Source organism: the organism of the source record quoted next, unplaced genomic scaffold (genome assembly GCF_019419815.1).
Source record: "Pyrus x bretschneideri cultivar Hongxiangsu unplaced genomic scaffold, Pyrus_bretschneideri_v1 Contig7, whole genome shotgun sequence".
NCBI classification, from domain to species: domain Eukaryota; kingdom Viridiplantae; phylum Streptophyta; class Magnoliopsida; order Rosales; family Rosaceae; genus Pyrus; species Pyrus x bretschneideri.
Window position 1 is genome coordinate 6,206,644 of NW_025999809.1, and position 21,706 is coordinate 6,228,349.

Below are 21,706 nucleotides of genomic sequence, written 5' to 3' on the forward strand. Positions count from 1 at the left end.
TTCGACGAGGCAAAGCTCAATTTCATAACACGTTTAACAAGTTTTATGCTCGTCGCAGTGAAAATAAAGCAAAAATGGAACTTGTAGAAACACACGAAAGTATATTCCGCCGGAAGGATCAACCAACCTCATGATGCATGAAACTAAAGACATGCCAAGGAATTAAATATAGGTCCAAAAACTTGACAAAACCTTGATTTTCTTCTTTCTCTCAGGTAGTTTTTCAGAGTACAGCGCTGTTCTAAACTTCGTCAAAAGACAAATACCGTTCTAAACTCAGATTCGTTACAGGCCGCAACGTTACTGAAGTAGGAGAACCTGAACAACCACCATAAACTTACAACCATCGCATGACTCAAGAACAACTAGAAATTCCATCTTTATTTTTCTTCTTGGTACTCGAAACAAGGGGAAGAACAGAGAAAGACGAAAAATGATCCAATAAGCAATTGGGAGGAAAATAGATACAAACCAAACGAGTAGTCATTGCTTTATGAGGACATACTTCAGGCTTTGTGGTTTTTTGCCATCTCATCGACATCCAATTCAACTTCCAGAACCGGTGTATCCTTTCGCATGCTAGAACGGCTGGACAAAGAATATAACAAACACAAATATTAATCCCTACAGAACTTCTTGTCGTATAAAACAAAGATGAGTTAAGCAGATTTAGATTTAGTTTTGAGTAACTCGCCTGTTCTGCACGGGGCCATGATCCACAGCTGTTCGTAAACAATATATGACTCTGCCAACTATGTCTGTCATGGAAACTGGCCCAAACTTTCGACTGTCATTGGCTTCCTGCCAGATATAAGAATGAATATTTATCCATCTGTGCCCATTCAATTCAAGTAATGCCATATGGATAATGTCATAATTCACCCTAATTGCATGCATATGTCCAAGCTAAAACATGTCATAATGCTGAATTGTCAATTTAGTCCAAAATCTAAACACGAGGAGGGAGGGGAGAGATAATCCTGAATATCTCCTCAAATAAAGGGATGTTGCTCGAGTACAGCTCATGGAAGATTACGCTTAAATATTTGATAGATGTTACAACAAATAGATGGCAATCAACACATTCTACTAAGCGTTACATGCTGATGTAATGATGACAATATACTCAGCCCCTGTGTTATAGCTATTTCCAAATACTAAAACATAAAAGAAAACTGTGGATGGACTCATACAAGAATTGTGCAGACTGTGCAGTAATCGAGCAAATATACTTATCAAAATTCTGAATATGGCATGTACCTTGGGTTTCAAACTTTCATTATCAGCCAACACCCAGCATTCATCCTTATCAAGGACAAAAGGCTCATCTTTTTCATCGGTGGACAGCATTTCATACCCTTCAATTGCAGCCAATCTTCTCACCAGGTAATTATCGGGTTTCTCAGGGTCCTTCAAGACAACTACATCCCCAACAAAAACACGCCTGTCAGATATACACAAGGATGTCAATTGAGCTGTAAGGAAACCATAAATTCACATACATCAATATGAAAAAGAAAATGAAATTGCTACACATAGAGGTATTAATATCTGAATTAACAGGTAATGATCAAAGCAGGACTCAGCTTGGGAACATCTTTAGAAGAATGACAGGCAGTACACAGTGTCACAGCATGATTAAGCACCAGAAAGTTTATCATTAAAACCATGTGAGAATTTAGAGCGCAAGTTGAATAAAAGTTTACCTTACAGGCTAAGGGTCTGCTTTAACAGTATAGAGAGACTCAATACAAGCGACTGAGCCAAGAGCTCATATGCACAAACTTCAACTTGCTATCTATCCATGCACAGAGATAACACAGGCAACCAAAGTGGTTCGCAGTCAATTTATGACTAATTGAAGCCTTTCCTAAACTGCACCTAAGTCCTAAACTGAAAAACTATAAATCTTAAAGAAAAGTGCCCTAACTACTCATCATCACAAGAGTAAACTAGATTTAATTTACTATCCACAAGGTGCTGAAGGCATTTATGATATCACAGTTCCTCACATGAAACACACAAGTCTCTCATATGAAGTTGATCTGGGGCCAACAACATAACAACAACTGGTTCGTTCTTTTAGATGCACGATCTTAGATTATTAGATAAAATACTTAAACTGGTCCTGAGAGCATCTTTCGGAAGAATGATATTTATATTCAAGCACAAAAAATAATAGAACAAGGGAATCAAACTCGCAAAAAGAAGAGAGGACGTATTTAAATTGGTAATTACTTTGGATCTGCAGCTGGTATCTTCCGGACAAGAAGAGTTCCACTTTGCGCGCCTATACTAGGGGCCATCTCCTCTCCCTTATTCCAATGCAAGTACGTCAGCCTTCCCTGAAATAGATTTTTCCAAACGGCATCACCTAGCTCCTTGTCCGTGATTTGACCTCTTTGATAGCTCTGCTATACATGAAAACTTTTGTCATAAAAACGTACAAGAAAAATATAAAACAAAAGGCATTTATAAAGCTTTCACAGCTTAACTATAACCATGTGCAAAATGGAAGTAAGAAAACTGTCTTTAAAATTACAGAAGACCAGAAGTAAATTAAGCGTTATTTGACCATCTAAACCATCTGACAAGCCAAATACTAATAACAAAAGGATCACCCACATTACATATCTTGCTCACCCCAAGTTACATGTGAAAAACTATGAGGGAGATAACTGGCTCCGCGGTTTCACAATTGATCTTGAACATTTAAGAAATGCGCATCAAAAGCTTTTTCTTTTGACAATGCGATATTCTAATAAACTACTCTAATCTTCAGGGAGGGGGCAGGGACACTGCCATGGCCAACTGGCCTAACCCAAAACAACTATAAATCTAACTTTACCAAAAGCAGTGAACATTACTGAATATTTCTCCATAGTATTTGTCAATCTTTTCAAATACCTTCGGATAGGCCAAAAGTAACAGTTTTGAAGCTAAACTAAGCATTTAAATGCACCTTCAACATACACACAATATTTCTCTGTTAACACCCGAAATCATACACAATATCTATTCCAAAAAAAACATCACTGTAATTGAGAACACAAAACATTGAGAAAACCCATGAAAGCCCTTATTCAGAACACCATTTTAACACAAAATCACAAAACTACCAAAACAATATCGTTCTCAAAAAACCCAATACAACCCATCCACCATTACCCAAAATCTAAAAACCCCAATATTTGCTTTAACCTTCCATGGCAGCAATCTTACAACGGACAATCTTAAAACGGTCTAAAAACAAAACCCAGAAGGTTAAACATCGAAAATTGGAAGAGAGAGAGAGAGAGAGAAGGACCTTCCAGCTGAGCGTGGCAGAGTACTCAAGCTTGTGGGCTATGTACCGGAACCAGGTGGAGAGGGAAACCATCGCAGAGAGACGACCGCCAGCAGTTTCGAGTTGTTGTTGCACGAGATATATGCGTCGTCAAGCCGTTGTAGCTTTGGGCATTTCCCCCTTCGCCTTCCCCTTTTTCTTAAACCCCCAGAATTAAAAATAAAATAAAAAACTGATCTTTTTTGGTATTGGGAAATTTTGTTTCGTGGGCTCTCGCCAATCGCAAGTTCGCAGCTTTAACGATGATGGATTGACATTGGTGTTCAATCCAATGATAATTAAATGAACGTATATTAAACGACATGCCGTTTCAACTCATATGGTGGTTGCCTCTTCATTTAGGGCTGGTTTGGTATTGTTGTGCTTTGAAAAAAAGCTGCTTCTGCTGTGCTGTGAGAATAAGCAGCTGTGAAATAAAGCAGCGAAGTGTTTGGTAAACTTTTTTGTAAAAGTGCTTTTGAAAAAAAAAAAAACAGTATTATAGTATTTGGTAAACTTTTATGTAAAACAGATGTGAAAAAAAGCCAGTTTTTCAAAGCTGGGTTTTGTAGCTTCTTGTTTTTGGCTTTTTTTAACCCAAAACTGTGAAAAAAAGTTGAAGCTGAATGTTTACCAAACACAAAAATAGCTGCTAACTTTTTTTGATACCAGCTTTTTTCAGAATCACCTCAGTACCAAACCAGGCCTTAGGGTTTCTTAACTCTTTCACAAAATTAAGATTGCAACCAATGCGTTGTCTTCAAAGGAGGCGTTGAGGGGAGCGAAGATATAGTCGCACGTGCCCCCAAATTTGAAGGGATCTCGAAAATTTTTATCATTTAATGTTATGTAATAATGTTTTATATTAAAAATTTTTACTTTTATTAGCACTTTAAAATCTCATTGTGCATCTTTTATAAGAGTAATTGTTTTCCCTTATAAATATAAAAATTTGGAGTACAATGAGGTATTTTGTGTGCCAATAACAACACTCTAAAAACGATTTTTTTTTTCAATTTAATAATGTTATATGTTTAAGTGAAACTTCAAAGTTAAGAGTTTTGAAGTTTTTCTTTTCATGCTTGGTTGTTTAAGAATTAACTGCTTTTGATTACTTGGTGAATGTTATGTTTGTAACTCTTTTTATTGATGATTAATGACATTTGTAAACTTTCAATTGCTAAAATTTGTTTTGATTTAAGTGATTGTTTTCTAGTATCAATAGATTGTTTTTTTTTTCTTTAAAAAAAAAACTATCTTAAGGAGGTTACCACTCAGTACTACGGTTTAGTAGTATTCATCTTTAATTGTAAGTGAGAGGTCTTAGGTTCGATTCTCGCTAAAGGTGAATTTGAACCATATTATTGCTAGCCCATGGTGAGACTAAGCTCACCTCCTTCCCAATAGTGCAAATAATATCATTTGCTAAAAAAAAAATCTTAAGGAGGGGCACCTTTACAAATTTTGCACGGGCCCTCCAAAATCTCAAAGACAACCTTGATTGTCTTAATGACTTTATCGATTTGATGAATGTTTATTATGTGTCAAAATAGGGAATCAATTAATCAATATATGCTTGTTATATGGTGTGCTTAGTTAAATAATATTCTAGTATAACGAGAATTTAAGTTAAAATACGTAACAAAGAACAATACCACTGCATTATAACATTATTAGTTAAAGATTTTTACTTCTCACACATATTTTAAATTTTTTATTATCAAATCGAATAAATTAAAAAAAACTAATGATAAAAAATTGATAAAAATGCGTAAGAGGTAAAAATTAGTACGTTAATAACACTTTCCTTTAGTAAAATTAGGCAAGAAAGCTAGAAAGGGACCAAAACACAAATAATCTTACCTTTGATTTACAAAAATACCAAAAACCAACCAAAAAATTGGACCTATTAAAAATCCAAAACGGCAACGTCGATTAGCGTTTTAATGCAGCGAAGTGGAAAATGTCAATACGCCCTTCGATCATGGTCGGGTCCCTGGTTAGTTCCACCACTTCAGCAAAACTCCCCTTCTCCCGCCAATTCCCCTCCTCCTCCGACTTTCAATTTCCCTCCATTTTCCCAGGAAAATCGCACTTCGTTTTCCTGGAAAATATCAAGCTTCTGTAAATTTTCTCCCTCTGCTACTAAGCACTGAAGCCCTAGCTTCAATTTTCAGAATCGCCCTAAATCTCCACTTTTTCCCAAACCCTAGTTTTGCTTCGACCGGCCATGCCGTCCCTGGTCTCTCAGGGCAAAATCCTCCGCCTGGAGCTCGAGAACTTCAAGTCCTATAAGGGCTTCCAGACCATCGGCCCCTTCTACGACTTCACGGCGATTATTGGGCCCAATGGCGCTGGAAAGTCCAACCTCATGGACGCCATAAGCTTCGTCCTCGGCGTGCGGACGGGCCACCTCCGTGGGGCCCAGCTGAAGGACCTGATCTATGCCTTCGACGACAAGGAGAAGGACCAGAAGGGCCGCAGGGCCTTTGTCCGCTTGGTTTACCAGCTGGACAATGGGTCGGAGCTCCAGTTCACCCGAGCCATTACCGGCGGAGCGGGCAGCGAGTACCGCATCGATGGGGCGTCTGTGACGTGGGAAGAGTACAATGCGAAGCTCAGGTCTCTTGGGATTCTTGTCAAGGCGCGGAATTTCCTCGTCTTTCAGGTTAATTTAAAAGACCAAATGCTTTCGAATTTCACAGTTCCTGATATGTAATGTGAGCTTAGGGTACTTCATTTCTCTGTTCGATTTACATTTTTTTATCAATCATCTTGCCAGAGGTCTTGCTGATGTTTGGCAGCTGAAAATTTGGAGTTGAATAAGGGAGAGATTTTTAGTATTGGGTATTCAAGCCGGTAGTCCACATGTCATAATACAAGCAGAGAAAATGATATATTTTTACGTGTCCCTCCGCTTATTTTGTGACACGAGGAGTGCCCACTTGAATACCGGGCACTTGAAAAAATTTCTTTGAATAAGGAGGGAAAGGAAATGGAAATATATCTATTTATTTTCAAATGCATATGACTTCTCAGAAACTATTGAAATGTATGCGACTCCATGTAGACTTCAATTTTGAAATTGTAATTAGGATTTCATTTCCCTGTATAGTTTCCAACTTTCCGTCACTGTACATTTATCGTTGAGTCGTATGTAGTGGCCGAGTTAGTACCGTGGGTTTCATCTTATTTGCATTGGAGAGTATATTCATTCTAGGCCAAAGGGGGAAAATGAGTAGTCATAGTCATAAAAGGGAAAAAAATGAGTGGTCATAGGAGTGTCGAGCCATTACCTAACGGGTATCTAACTGTTATAGGAAGTTTATAAGCATGCTAAACAGTGCCTTGTTCACTAGTTTTCAAATACTGTTAAGATATATTGGAGCTCTTACGGTGGTTCTGATATGTGCATAGGAAGTTAGGGGTGACTTCTAACTACCTTTTATCTTTTTATTTTAGGGTGATGTGGAGTCCATTGCCTCCAAAAATCCCAAGGAACTCACTGCACTTCTTGAGCAGATATCTGGGTCTGATGAACTCAAGAGAGACTATGAAAAATATGAAGAAGAAAAATCCGAAGCTGAACAAAAAGCAAGTCTTGTTTATCAGAGAAAGAGAACAATAGTATTGGAGAGGAGGCAAAAGAAAGAACAAAAAGAAGAAGCTGAGAAACACCTCCGCCTGCAAGATCAACTGGTGCGCATCTCAAAGTTTCTTTGCTGGTTTCATACACGTGCACATGTGCTGCGGCTGCATTTGCATATACATGCATGAATACATGGGTTACATTTACATATGTCTACATTCACGGATGTATATGCATGTTTTGCCTTAATACCTTATCTGTTTTAGCTGCAGAATTGCAGTTAGTTGTCCTTGAAAATGTTTAAGTTTTATAATTATTTGGATTCTCACAAACTGAATGCTTAATATTTCTAGCTTGCTATCCCTTAACCAAACACACACACACAAGGGAAGAATAGTACAAAGACAAATTGAATGCTTAATATTTCTACCTTGCCATCCCTTAAACAAACACACACACACAAAGGGAAGAATAGTACAAAGACAAACTGAACGCAGAGGTAGGCTGAAATTTCATACCCTTAGGGGATTATGTAATTCAGGAAAGAGCATATCAAATGGGCCTTGCAAAGACTTGGTTCTTCCTTTCTTTCTCGCTCAAACACACATACACAATCACTCACTTGCCCACTCACTCACACACACAGACTATCCGTCTTGTGTCCACATGGTGGTATTGTGTGTGGGCATACACAAGACTTGAGTGTAGGCTAGGTGGGGAATTCCTTAATATGTCAAACTTTTCTCCATGCTAAATTTTGCTTTTGAAGTTTGTTATTTGTACAAGTTTAATAGCTTTAAGTGTTTTCCATTGAATGTTCTGACTCATAGTTTCTAACAGTTGTAATATGCTGATTGTATGATTAAATATTTGACTTGCAGAAATCTTTGAAGAAAGAACATTCTTTATGGCAATTGTTCAACATAGAAAATGATATTGCAAAAATGACTGAGGAGCTTGAAGCTGAAAAGAAAAGCCGTGAGCAAGTTATGCAAGAAATTGATGAGTTTCAGCTAGAAGCAAACAATAAGAAGAAAGAACAAGCAAAATATCTGAAAGAGATTGCACAATGTGAAAAGAAGATTTCAGATAGAAATAATAAACTTGACAAAAGTGTGAGTTTCCTTGGCTTCAACAGGACATAGAAAATTCACTTGAGATCCGTGTTAATGAAAATGAGTTTATTTTGAGCTGAAGAGGAAAAAATTATTGGTCATCTAATATTGTTTTTTCTGTTTGCAGCAACCAGACCTTCTGAAACTGAAAGAGGAAATGTCTCGTATAAATGCAAAAATCAAGAAAAGTGAGAAGGAGCTCGCTAAGAAAGAACAAGAAAGGAAAAGACATAAGGAGGATATAAAGCAGCTCCAGAAGGGCATACATGATCTGACTGCAAAACTAGAAGATTTACATGAAAAAGGCCGAGATAGTGGCGACAAACTGAAGTTAGATGATACTGAATTAAGGGAATATTTTCGAATGCAAGTGTTTGTCAATCCTGCTTTATATGGTTAATATATCTGATTCTGATGGTAGTCTGGCTCTTTACTCTTATTCAACTAAAATATAGTTTCCTGGGGCCAAATACAATGTTTTATTTATTTAATTTTTTTTTTTCAAGTTTAAGCTGAGGAATGAACTTGTTGCCCTGCTTACCCTTTTCTTTTTGGACTTGTTTAGTTACATTCATTTAACCATTGTGCTTTCTCAGTTCTCTAGAGTTTCTCTTCATGATATGGTTTTCTAAATTGTCATGGAAATGCTGATGACAGCAAGGAAGATGCTGGGATGAAAACTGCAAAGCTAAGAGATGAGAAAGAGGTTCTGGACAGGCAACAACATGCTGATCTTGAAGCTCAAAAGAATTTGGAAGAAAATCTTCAACAGTTGAGAAGTCGCGAGGCTGAATTAGAGGAACAAGAGGAACAAATGCAAACAAGGCAGAAAAAAATTAAAGAAAATTCTGCGAAACATAGGGATGAAGCTAAAAATCTGGATAATGAACTGCGTGCCATGCAATCTAAAAATTCACAGGCCAGGTTATTCAGCTTGCCTGTATGCTTCTCTATTTTATGTATATATGTGTGTGTAGGCTCTGGCAGGTGTATCTTGCTGCCACCCTATTCTCTTATGTGTTGATTTGGTTTTGTTTTATATTTTGTCGTTTTGTTTGGTTGTTTGACCAGAAATTAAGACAAAAAAGTGTTAAATTCATGTTTCGATTGTCTTTTTTGGTGCATACAGAACAAAATATGAAAATCTGAAGTCAAAAATTGATGAAATAGAAAAGCAACTGCGGGAATTGAAGGCTGACAGATATGAGAATGAGAGAGATTCCAGGTTGTCTCAGGCAGTCGAGACTCTCAAACGCCTGTTTCACGGTGTCCATGGTCGTATGACTGAACTCTGTAGGCCAACACAAAAAAAGTATAACCTAGCTGTTACTGTTGCCATGGGTAAATTTATGGATGCCGTTGTAGTTGAGGATGAACAAACGGGAAAGGAATGCATCAAGGTGATTTATGATCTTATAAGCTTAACCTTTCATAGTGTGTTTATCTAAATTATACTGTTGACATCAAGAATCAATACATTGCTTTTGTATTTTATTGGTTATTTTAACATTTTTTTGCTTCATATTCACTGAGAATTGTTGAACCATAAAATGTGATTGGCCCCTGATCATGGATGAGGCATCCTGTAGCTGTTAACTAGCCTACTGTTTGCATACTGAATACTTGAGGGCATTTCATTTTCTTGCTTTGAATGCGGTCCTCTCCTTCTAGGAAAAGCAGATGCTTATTTTCCTTTTCAATTTCCATGTACGTAGTTGCTAGTTGTGTTTGTGTTGAATACAAATATCTGGGTTGTTTATTGGTTTATTGACTAGTCATCACTGGATTCATGGGTTGACAAAACTTTTTAAGTATGTAAATGCAATTCTGGTACTGATCCTTTTACATCCCTGCAGTATTTGAAAGAACAAAGGCTTCCTCCTCAGACATTCATACCTCTTCAGTCTGTTCGTGTGAAGCCTGTAATGGAGAGATTGCGCAATTTAGGTGGTACTGCAAAGCTGATCTTTGATGTAGTCCAATATCCTTTAGCAATGCAATACTTCTATAATCCTGTCTTCTGGTAATGATCTTACAGTACAGTAGCCTGGGTATTTTGTTTGCGTCAGTGTCCATGGCTGCTTGAATCAGTTTATGGGCATTTTGATTGCAAAAGTTCTCGAGTCCTGTCTTTTTCAGGTGCTCCATTCTGGTCAGCTGACAATTCTCCCTACTCGTGATTTCATGTGCATGTTTTTCTTCTTTCATCTTCAGTAATGTTTCCATCATGTGACTCCCTTACTCTTGTCGCCCAAAAGGAATTTGAGTTACTTAACTGATGATTAAACCTTTTGGCACTTCTCCACATTTTCGTCACATCTGCATGTTTTCTGGTGACTGTTGTCAACTTGTTGCTGTTGGTTATGTCATGGTTATGCCATGCTATATTTTATGTGTGTTGGCCTCTATTATTTTTGTTTTGGTTTCGTTGTGAGATTAAACTGTGATTATTCATGAAAATCTGAAAAAGCTTCTATGGTTTGTGGACTTAACAAATCACACATTTGATCCTGCCTTGGAGAAGGCAATTCTTTTTGCTGTTGGCAATACTCTTGTCTGTGATGAACTTGATGAGGCTAAGCGTCTCAGCTGGACTGGCGAGAGGTTCAAAGGTAATTAGCTTCTGTTTGTAAAAAATTTCACATTGTGTATTAAATCATGTTCCTATTGAATTAGATCTTTACCTTTTTATGTTTCCTATATAAATTAGTTGTAACTGTTGATGGAATTCTGCTTGCGAAATCCGGCACAATGACTGGCGGTACCAGTGGTGGAATGGAAGCAAGGTCAAAACAGTGGGATGATAAAAAAGTTGAAGGTTGTTTTTGCATTTTAATATGTTTTAATTTGATTATTTTTGGGATTATTTTGGATGTGGCTTTAACATTTTTGTTCTGTAGGATTGAAGAAGAAGAAAGAACAGTTTGAGTCAGAGTTGGAAGAGCTGGGGTCAATTAGAGAGATGCAGATAAAAGAGTCTGAGACAACTGGTAGAATTAGTGGACTTCAAAAAAAGATCCAGTATGCAGAGATTGAGAAGGTAAATCCATCGAATTCTCTTCCATTCTACAGATGAAGGCTTGTCTGAATGGTTTTAATTGTTAGTTTATCAGGCTTTGAAGCTTTAAGTATGTTGGCAATAGGTATTTATTTTTGCATCCATACCCACTTTTCACTTGTTTTGGTCCCTCGGCTAGATTATTGCTGCTCGGGTCCTTGAACTTTTGTTTAGCGGTTAGCATATAATTGTTTTATATAACATTCTGAAAATGGCTTGAGATTCTGGCAGAACTTGGGTGGGATATAAATTCTTTTGAAATCTTGACATTTGATTTTGTTGGTATCAAGTAATGTGACCCATACTCCATATCCAGAAGGGAAGATGGACGTTGAAAAATTAGAGCTGTTGCTACGTGTTATTGTATGTGATTTGAAAAATAAAATATGATCTTTACATATGGAATTGTGGAAAGGTGTGGCCAGTTTCAAATATTTGAAATAAGTAGGTTTTATTTTAAATTCAGGTAGATAATTTTATATTTTGGCATAGGTCAATGGGCATTCCACTTTCTAGCATAGGTCAATTGAATCATTTATCCTCTTCAATTAAGGTCAATACAATCATTTTTTCTCTCCATCTAAGATGAGAGAAAATCGGTTAAGGTGGTTTGGACATGTGAAACGAAGACCTACAGACACTCCGATTAGAAGATGTGATTACGAGACAGAGACTCAGGGCCAAAGGGGTAGAGGAAGACCTAGGAAGACTTAGAAAGAGACTCTAAGAAAAGACTTGGACCACTTGGATCTAATGGAAGACATGGCACAAAATTGAGCACAGTGGCGTTCTAGGATTCATTAGCCGACCCATCTTAGTGTGATGAGGCGTTGTTGTTGTATTGACCTCTCACTCAATCCTAATTTTTCTCCCCATCTAAGGTCAAATTACCCCTTTATTTTATTTGTTTTAGGTGGGTTGGGGTGGAGGTGTACTGTATGCACTGCAAAATGACATTGCTATTTCTGGATTTTATCTTATACAATGATTATTTTTGGCGGATGACAAATAAGACAATTTTTGTTGCAGAAAAGCATTAAGGACAAACTTGCAACCTTGGCACGGGAAAAGCAGAATATAAAAGAAGAGATTGATCGCAGCAGTCCTGAACTTCTCAAGGTTTTTTGTTTTGATTTTTCTAAGACAAGGCTTGTCATCTAGTTTATTGCAATATTTGAATTCAAGCCTTTAGTACCAGCAGTTTTCAATTTTTCTTGCAGTTAAAGCAAGCTGTAGATAAGCGAAGCAAGGAAATCAATAAGCTTGAGAAGAGGATAAATGAAATTGTTGACAGAATCTACAAAGATTTTAGTAGATCTGTTGGGGTGGCAAACATCCGTGAGTACGAGGAAAATCAACTCAAGGCTTCCCAATATATGGCTGAAGAGAGGCTTAGTTTGAGTAGTCAGCTGTCAAAGTTGAAGTACCAGTACGTCCTTGCCTCCCCCTCCATTTATCCCTCAATTCAATACATGCAAATATCAACTTAGATGTCAGTTTAAACCTGTTAAGAGTTTCATTTCCTTCGTGTCGTAATATCTTTTTGGAATCAACAGGTTCCTCATTTTTTATTTACTAGTTGTATGGCAGCCGTGGCACTAACTCAGATTATATGATGCAATACTTTTATTTTTGTTTCTTACAGGTTAGAGTATGAGCAAAACCGGGACATGGAATCACGAATCAACGAACTCCAAGATTCTATTAGTAAATTTAAAAAAGCTTTAGAACGGGTTCAGAAGGAAGAGGCTGCAGCCAAGTCAGCAGCAGAAAAAGCTTCTGGTGAGATCGATCGTTGGAAGGAAGAAATACAAGGTATGAAATGGGACCATGTTGTTTTCCAAGAAATTAAATTTTGAAGCTTCTATTCAATCAGCCCGAGATTTAGTTCTTAGTATGTCTCTTCCTATTTGTTAGAATGGAAATCCAAGTCAGAAGGGTGTGAAAAGGAAATCCAAGAATGGAACAAGAGGGGTTCTACAGCTACAACAAGTTTATCCAAACTTAATCGACAGATACACGCTAAGGTTGGAGTTCAGTTCTGTTTTTACCAGTTGTGTACCTTGTTCTAGGTAAATTTAAAAGGCTTACATATGTTTTTCTCACCTTACAGGAGTCACAGATTGAGCAGCTGATGTCACAGAAGCAGGAAATAGTAGAGAAATGTGAATTGGAACAAATAAACCTCCCCATCATCTCAGACCCAATGGAGACTGATTCCTCCACAATGGGCCCATTTTTTGATTTTAGTCAGTTAAACAAGTCTCATGCGCGGGACAGAAGGCCATCTGAACGGGAAAAGCTTGAGGTGGATTTCAAGCAAAAAATGGATGCCGTAATTTCAGAAATTGAAAAAACAGCTCCAAATTTGAAGGCCCTGGACCAATATGAGGCTATAAAAGAAAAGGAAAGAGCTGTAACTGAAGAGTTTGAAGTGGCTAGAATAGAAGAGAAGGAAAAAGCTGATCTGTTTAACTCAGTTAAGCAGAAGAGGTACTAATTGCTTCTATTCTATTACCAGATAAAACACAACTCAGTGGATGAAAGATGATTGGCAATTTGACATGCAATTCTGCTCTGTTAAATAGACGTTTTCTATAGGATAAGAACGAGAAAGAGAAACTTTTAATTTTCCACTTCTGAAAAGTAGCAGTATTTTATTGTTTTATGGTGATCTCCTGCAACACCTACCATCTGTTCTGTGGCCTTGGATTGTAATGCAACTAGCATGCTTGTTTTCTTGTTTTGGTCAATGCAGGTACGAGTTGTTTATGGATGCCTTCCAACATATTTCCAGTAGTATTGATAAGATATACAAACAACTCACAAAGAGCAACACACATCCACTGGGTGGGACGGCATATTTAAATTTGGAAAATGAAGATGATCCATTTTTACATGGCATCAAGTACACTGCTATGCCCCCAACAAAGCGCTTTCGTGATATGGAACAATTATCCGGCGGTGAGAAAACTGTTGCAGCATTGGCATTACTCTTTTCCATACACAGGTGCGTCTCTTAACTCTTTACGAATGGAAAAGTTTCTACCTTTGCACATGAAAGTTTTTACTCTTAACTCTTTGCACATGAAAGTTTTGGGATGGAACTTACTATGTATATGGAGATCGCCACAATACTAATGTATATTAATAGTTCTCTTTCCTCTTATACACGGGTTCAGTTTTCGGCCTTCACCGTTTTTCATACTGGATGAAGTCGATGCTGCACTAGATAACTTGAATGTTGCTAAGGTTGCTGGATTCATCCGTTCAAAGTCACGTGAAGGTGCCAGGGCTAACCAAGATGATGAGGGAGGCGGTGGTTTTCAGAGCATTGTAATCTCTCTAAAAGATAGTTTCTACGACAAGGCTGATGCTTTAGTTGGGGTTTACAGGGACTGCGAAAGGAGGTGAGCTTCACATGATACTATGAACATCATTACATTTTCACAATTCACTTTATACGGTTTAGTAATGCACTAACTGTGTTTTCTTTATTGCAGCTGTTCGGAAACTCTGACATTTGACCTGACCAAGTATCGGGAGTCGTGATACAGCTACTCCAGGCTTCAGATAGATAACCATGCTTATGATGTAGATACAGATCGTTTCGTTGACATTTGATGTAATCGCTGTACATAAAGATTCTAAGATTTGTTTGACTGTTGGGATTGTTCTTTTATAATTAGGTATGGAATTCGGCAGATAGATTCTTATGTGTTAGGCATGTAAAAATGACTCCTTTTGGTTATGTTTGATTTCGAGACGGATAATGTTTTATTTTTCCGCAAAGCAATAATCCTTACATTATCTACTGTTCTTTTATGTTTTTCTTTTGGGGAGAGGTTCTGCAATTTTCATTTTACCTCTTGCACTCTCCTCTTAAGTACGTCCATTGATTGTCTTTTAATATGTTCCGCTGTATGGCCAGAAAGAAAGAGGAGAGTATATGAGACCAAATGAATGTCCCAACGTGTGGTCGTCATGAGGCCCAAAGCACCATTAGGCATGCTTATGCCTAATGAGATTGACTGTACTAGGGGTTGCTTGGGGATATTTATGTAGAAATTAAGTCTCCTCATAGGGGCTTTTGTTGAAAGTTTTGTCATAATCACACAAAACATTTTGTTTGTTTTTTTTTTTCAATTAATTAATTTATTTATTTCTATTTTATTTTAATAAATGATATTTACACTAAGGGGAAGAGGGTATGCTTAGCCTTACAATAAATTAGTAATAATGTGGTTCAAATTCGTTTTTGACGAAAATCGAACCTAAGGTCACTTACTTATAAGTGGAGGAATACTATTATACCGTAATACTAAGTGGCTACAAAATATTTTATTAAAATACCATTTGAAAGTGTCTTTAGGAAAATCGTTGAAGCGTATTTTTAAAGCACTAAAAAGTGTGTAAGAGCATTTCCAAATGTCCACATAAGTTATAAAAGTAAAAAAATATAGCCACTAATTGTTTCCAACCGAAATACCAAATCCCATGTGGCATGACATGGATTGGCAGCAAAGGGGTTTGCTGTCAAATTTGACAGCAACTTCAATTTTTTTTTACTAATTATTAAATTTTTTTTATTAATATTTTAATGTCATTTATTATTTGATTGTTGAACGGTTTTTTTATCTTTCGCTTTTTCTTCTCTCTCTGTCTTTCTCCCTGTCTGTGAGTCTGTGACCATGCAAAGACAATCACTAGGCGGCTCGCCGTCGAAGCTCCACCAAGCCCACGGCGGACCCAACAACCAGACTCTCATCGACGATGACTCCCTTAACCGCATTAAGGATATTTTAGCCTTTTCCACCACCGCCTCCTCCTCCTCCTCTACTATCTGATTGTCGAGATGATGATTGTACTGAAATGGTGGTGTTCTTATGAAAAGTTAACATATAAAATTTTAATTGAGGGTAGACTGAAATTGGGGTAAGCTTAAATAGAAAGTGGTACATAAATGGAAAAACTCGATCGTGTGTTTTAGACAAGGAAGGGCACCCTTTGTGTTCCACATTTTATGGGCCATTTAGAGATAGGGAATTGTACGGTAGGACTTTTGGTTCTGCGGAGAAGAGTTTTTGAGGGGGAGGGTTTAGTTCATGGAAAAGGGAATTCAAAAACGTAACTTCAATGATGGAGGAGTGGATTCTATGGTTCGCGTTACAGATTTGAAGAACTCGCCGGGCCGGACATGAATGAGCTTCGTTCTCGTAGCAACAAAACCCTAGTTTTGCTCCAAGAAAACTATCTAGAGCTCATTCAAAAGAATTTAAGTAGTGCTCTCAAATTTGAGGTTATACTGATTAATAATATATTACGATGCGATGGTCACACTGAAATATATGCGCAAGCTTTGAAATAAGATTTGTTGATTAATTTGCAGATTGTGATAAATGCTCCTCTTTGGTATTATTTACTGCGTGTGCTCAGATCAAGGCTCCTAAGTCAAAGAACCAAAATGAAGTTTGTGTTTGCCAGGCCTTCAGATGTTACAAAAACCCTTCTCAAGTAAGATCTATATATAACCTATATAATATCATAATTTTATTAATTAATGTTTGAATGCTTAATTTATGTTCCTTTATCTCACAAATTTGCTTGGAAATTTACCAAAAAGATTTGTAGAACCAGAAGAACTCCCAGCTTAGTATGGTGGCCTCAAAAGAGAGGAAGATGGTGATTTCACACCAGATGCTGAGGTACTATTACGTTAAACATCAAATACGACCTTCTCATAAATTCAATTTCAACTTTTAAATCAGAGAAACTTTTTAGTGCGATAGTCAAAACAGTCATTTGATGTTACTAATTCACGTATTATAATGTAATTGGACAACATGAATGATGTTTCAAACCTAGAGTATAATATTGATAAATATATAGCATGATCATGCTGGTGCCTTGTAGATAGTTCTGCTTATTTTGAAAGCTTAATTCGTGCTATTTCTTCCTTATAACTGGTCTCAAAACTAGGTCATGAAAAGTAAAAAATGGTTAACAGTTAATCAGTGGTTTGGTACGTACTTTAATTTCTGTAGAAAACATAACATAACAGTGCAGAGGAATACAAGAGACTAGTTTGCAAAAGAGCAAAGACTCTACCTGACTACCATATTTAATGGTCACATTCACAAAACATCACCATATTTTGGAGAATAATGATCCTCAAATTTATTTAGCTCTTGAAATTTTTGAAATAAAAACATTCCACTAATCAAATAAAACGAATAACATCATCATGATGGAGTGCAATTCCACAATTATAAATGGATAAAAAAAAAGAGTACAAAACTTCAACCACATAATCACATCTAACCATATGGAAAGATAACACTCGCAAGGCCAAAACCACAAACAAAAAAACACACACAACACAACCTAGCAGTATTGAACCCTTCACGGCACTGCAATGCGCACCATAGAAAAGACTACACCACCCTTTAATGATTTTGTACATTGTTGGCAAAAAGATTCTATTATGAGTCACCTCCAATAAACGTTGAGCTTCCTCTTCACATCATTTCCCAAAAGCTTAAACCACAAAACCACTCAAATATGAACAACTATTAATGGTCCTACTCCTAGATTCGAGATTGAGCAAGTCATAACCGCTACAAAAAGCTCTCATCGACCGAAGGGGAGAGCAACTAGCTAGGAGCAAGAAGGCTTTCCTCGACAGAGCGGAGAGAGTGAACACTCCCAGAGATGAGAAAGAAAAAGATCAAGAATGATTGCTGCCGACTCCAAGATTAAAGGCTGGGCAACGACTTTAGGGCTTTTCTTTGTTTTCCTCTCCACCTAGCACCTGAACTTAAATGATGAAGATTACTCCAACCTTTACAAAAACATATTTTATGGAACATCTTGACGTAGTATGGTTAATTTAGATGTTATAATATGTGTAAATTATAAATTTGTGATCTAGAGACTAGCTAGAGTATAACATTAATAACTAATTAATTCATGTAATATAACTTGCTGCATTAGGATTTGCAACTTGACAAAATTCCAGTACTACGTACACTAGTTTTTTTTTTTTTACTAATTAAAAAGATATTATTAGTGATACTGCAACTATGTGCATCAATATGTTGATTATTATTTATCATAAAAAGGGATAAAAGATGGATTAGATATTGTGGTATGTTTATTTACGTGACATATAGAATGGATATTGGAATAAGTAAAATACCTGAAAACTCACGAGGGGAATAAACGCCCCCTCAGTGGTGTACGTGATCAGAGGAAGCGCTAGGGTTCAGGTTGTGAACGAGAACGGCAACCCGATCTTGGACGACCAAGTGCAGGAGGGACAGTTGTTCGTCGTGCCTCAGAACCACGGAGTGATCACGCAGGCTGACAACGAGGGATTCGAGGACATCGCCTTCAAGACCAACGACAACGCCATGATCGCACTCTAGCTGGCCGGACTTTCATACTGCGCGTCATTCATCATATATCGTACGGTTAGAAATCATTGAAAAATTTAAAATTTAAAATTAAATATAAATAGTACATAACGAAAACTGATTGCATAATGTACGATGAATATTTACAATCACAGAATCCTTATGATCCTAGAAAAATGATCCGGCGCCAGATCCTTTTCCCTATAATCTAAAGAGGAGAGAGTGCGTAGCTACTAAATAAATAAGTACTACGTGTAATCTTATGTATGTGATAATCCTGTCTAATGAAATTTTCCTTCTTTTTTCTAAACATGGCTTTCGCTCGATCATTGCAAATTAACAACTTTCAATTCATCATAATTTGTGCACTGGTCTGAGATTAGCTGCTTCTTTTTCCTAAAGAAGAACCGTGGGCCGAATTTTCGTTCTAAAATAACAAGACCTGCCCCCAACCTGTTTTTTTTTTTTTTTTTTTTTTTTTTTTTTGATGAATTGGAAATTCTCATAACCAAGACAAAAGTGTCAAAAGCACATAATGAAGCCTACGACAAGACAAGCAACACAATAACAAACCGGCTAGTGCAAGCGGGTGAAAGGAAACTAGACGCTGCAAGCATAGCTAAAAACGTCATCTCTTACACCGTCACTACAAATTTAAGGAGGGTAAGGTAACCCATCATTGTTTAGGACGTGAACAAGTGAAGATGGGGTCTATCGACCCAAGTAATGTCATACATCTCCAAACATCTTCGCGACGCCAAGTGGTTTGCCGCCACATTGGCTGATCTTGGTATCCAAGACCAGTGACAGTTTTGAAATTTTTTTTTAAGTTTCCTGCTCTTCGTCAGATTAGGAAAAACCTCCCAACTGCCATTTGTTATCTTACCCCTAAGGTAAGAGATTGATTCCAAGGAATCAGATTCAACAATAACAAAAAAATTCAATCCCAAGGCGATACCCATAGTTCCCCTTTTGTTGTAAGCAACGCATAGTTCCCCTTGTGTTGTAGTGTTTTCAATGAAAAGCACAACCAAAGTTCCAACACTGTCATTTGAACAAAAAAAAGGGAAAGGTTCCAACACTCTCAAGTCCAAAGCTCTTCAGCACGTGCACCAAAAGACAATATCACCCCTCACATTTGAACCAAATCTCCATGAAACAGAGAGATTTTTCAGTGTGTCCGGAATACGTGATGGTACATCACGTGTCATTATGCAAATGATATAATATATATGGTAAAAAGTTAATAAATTAAAAATAAAATTTTCCATCGCTTATATAAAAATAAATAATGTATTATCCGTGTTTCAGTCATAATAAAAAATTTCCCTATAAAACATAAAACCATGAGCACATCAACATGTATTGAGAACCGAACCAGTTGTATTTGAAAAACAAGTACCAGTCTGCCAGTGTTGGTAAAGACAGACCAAGTTTGAAACCAAGTCAAGCTCCATATATAAACTCAGATCCCAAACAGAAGATAGACAGAAACCCCACCACCAAAAATGAAGCAAATCTTAGTTCAACTGAGTCAACTCTTTCTTCTTCTTCTGCTACTTGTTGCCTGCTCTGTACCCGCAACAACAGCCAGAAACCAACGGCCAGGATTTCTCTTCACAAGAACAACAGGAAGATGCACTCCTCAGTAAGCAAACCCCTCTGGATTCCTATCTCTCTTTTCTCTTCTTCAGTTGGGATCGATGTGTTGGGGATTAGATTGCAATTACTCTCCGTAGTTAACTAGATTTTCACTGTTTTGTAGATTTTTTTTAATACATATGTGTCTTTGCAGTTTCATTTTGTTTTCGGTTTAGTCCAATCCTTGTTATTTGAAAAATAGTAAATGGGAGAATAGTAGCCTTGGTCTCTAAATTAGAAATTAATTAAAATTATTGCTGGAATTTGACAAAAACTAAGCACGTGTATGAACGATACATCTGTTTGGTTTAGATTTACTTTATCAAAAGATTTCACGTGCTTAGTTTTGAAGCAAATTTTTAAAGAGTTGGCGTGAAGGAAAAATGTTTCAGATTTTGTCAAATTTAGATACTAATTTTTTAGAAAAATGTTATTAGCATTTCAAAATTTTCATTTTACACTCATCGGAAGTGTATTTTTTTTTCTAATATAAAAAGTTTGGAACGTAGAATGAAATTTTTAGAGTGCCAATAATAATTCTTAATTTTTTAAAGTTCTCAATTTAGCGACCAAAGCAACAGTTTGATTATAACTCAAGATGTATGATGCAATTTTTTTGTTTAAAAAATTCCAACTTGAAAGGAACCATGCCGAGTCCAACGGATTGGACGGACAGTAACAACCCAATGGATGAAAATGTAAGTAAAAAAAACTATGAGAACAAAAGTGAAAATTCAAAAAAATTACTGGCCTATTAGTTCAATTTATCCCTCTGTTGAGTGGTGGTGACGTTTCTGAGTTATAATCTGTTGTTTGCACAGGTACTGGGGGAGCAGGATGGAGGCGTGGCCGAAGATGGTCCCACAGACATCGACGGTGTCCAAGGTGTTTGGATCAAGAGCGTACGAACGGTACAGATCCGATCTGACGTTGCTTGAAGCGACGGCGATGAATGACGAGGAGAACGTGTACCCTAGGCTGCTGAAGCAGGCGAGTGCTGCACTGCTGAACTCTTATGCAAGAAAAGGGTATCCTTACACAGCTTGGGAGGTCAAGACTTTGTTGATCCAAGCTTTGGTGTCTAAGAAGGCAGCTGCCCTTCAAGCCCAGCACTTCTCTAATGCCAATGAGGCATGTCATTAGCATTAGCAAGCAACCCTTGTCATCCTCTTTGTTATTTGAGCGATGTTCTATTTTAGTCTAAATTAAGGTGATGAAAATTTGAATTCAAGTGTAGAGTTAGAGCATGCTGCTCTAACCAACTTGGTTATGTTATGATTTTTGTTTGTATGGACCTTAGGTCCTTAATACTAGTAGAATACTTCATTCTTAATGGTGGGTTTGAAAGAATGTATTTTCTTCCGTCTTACGCTGCACAACCAGACCACAACTCTCTTTTCACTCTTCCTCATTGCCCTCAAAACTTTCCCAAACGTTTGCTCTCCACCATTACGATGTGTCAAATCAAAATGTGAGAGCTGACTAACAAGCATCCAAGTATTATTTCTTAATGAAAATCCAAAATTTTGATTGTGACTCCTCGTAAGGTTGTTTTTCTTTTTA

General features: G+C 37.1%; 3 protein-coding genes across 3 annotated transcripts; 2 read left to right on the forward strand and 1 right to left on the reverse strand.

The window, feature by feature from the left end:
* Positions 1-363: 363 nt before the first annotated feature.
* On the reverse strand, positions 364-3,605 carry LOC103958883 (mitochondrial inner membrane protease subunit 2). Its single transcript, XM_009371205.2, has 5 exons — positions 3,308-3,605; positions 2,239-2,411; positions 1,261-1,444; positions 695-801; positions 364-588 (listed from the first exon to the last, which is right to left on the reverse strand). The coding sequence occupies exons 1-5, from the start codon at positions 3,377-3,379 to the stop codon at positions 507-509; spliced, it is 618 nt and encodes a 205-aa protein (XP_009369480.2). The 5' UTR covers positions 3,380-3,605; the 3' UTR covers positions 364-506.
* A 1,795-nt stretch (positions 3,606-5,400) lies between these two features.
* On the forward strand, positions 5,401-14,897 carry LOC103958884 (structural maintenance of chromosomes protein 1). Its single transcript, XM_009371206.3, has 18 exons — positions 5,401-5,993; positions 6,788-7,024; positions 7,796-8,029; positions 8,157-8,395; positions 8,687-8,953; positions 9,159-9,429; positions 9,886-10,010; positions 10,532-10,641; positions 10,740-10,847; positions 10,930-11,069; positions 12,117-12,206; positions 12,308-12,516; positions 12,733-12,902; positions 13,005-13,114; positions 13,201-13,580; positions 13,846-14,097; positions 14,270-14,497; positions 14,591-14,897. The coding sequence occupies exons 1-18, from the start codon at positions 5,556-5,558 to the stop codon at positions 14,637-14,639; spliced, it is 3,657 nt and encodes a 1,218-aa protein (XP_009369481.2). The 5' UTR covers positions 5,401-5,555; the 3' UTR covers positions 14,640-14,897.
* Positions 14,898-19,858: 4,961 nt separating this feature from the next.
* LOC103958885 lies at positions 19,859-21,476 on the forward strand. Its single transcript, XM_009371207.2, has 2 exons — positions 19,859-20,150; positions 20,965-21,476. The coding sequence occupies exons 1-2, from the start codon at positions 20,011-20,013 to the stop codon at positions 21,284-21,286; spliced, it is 462 nt and encodes a 153-aa protein (XP_009369482.2). The 5' UTR covers positions 19,859-20,010; the 3' UTR covers positions 21,287-21,476.
* The last annotated feature ends 230 nt before the right edge of the window (positions 21,477-21,706 follow it).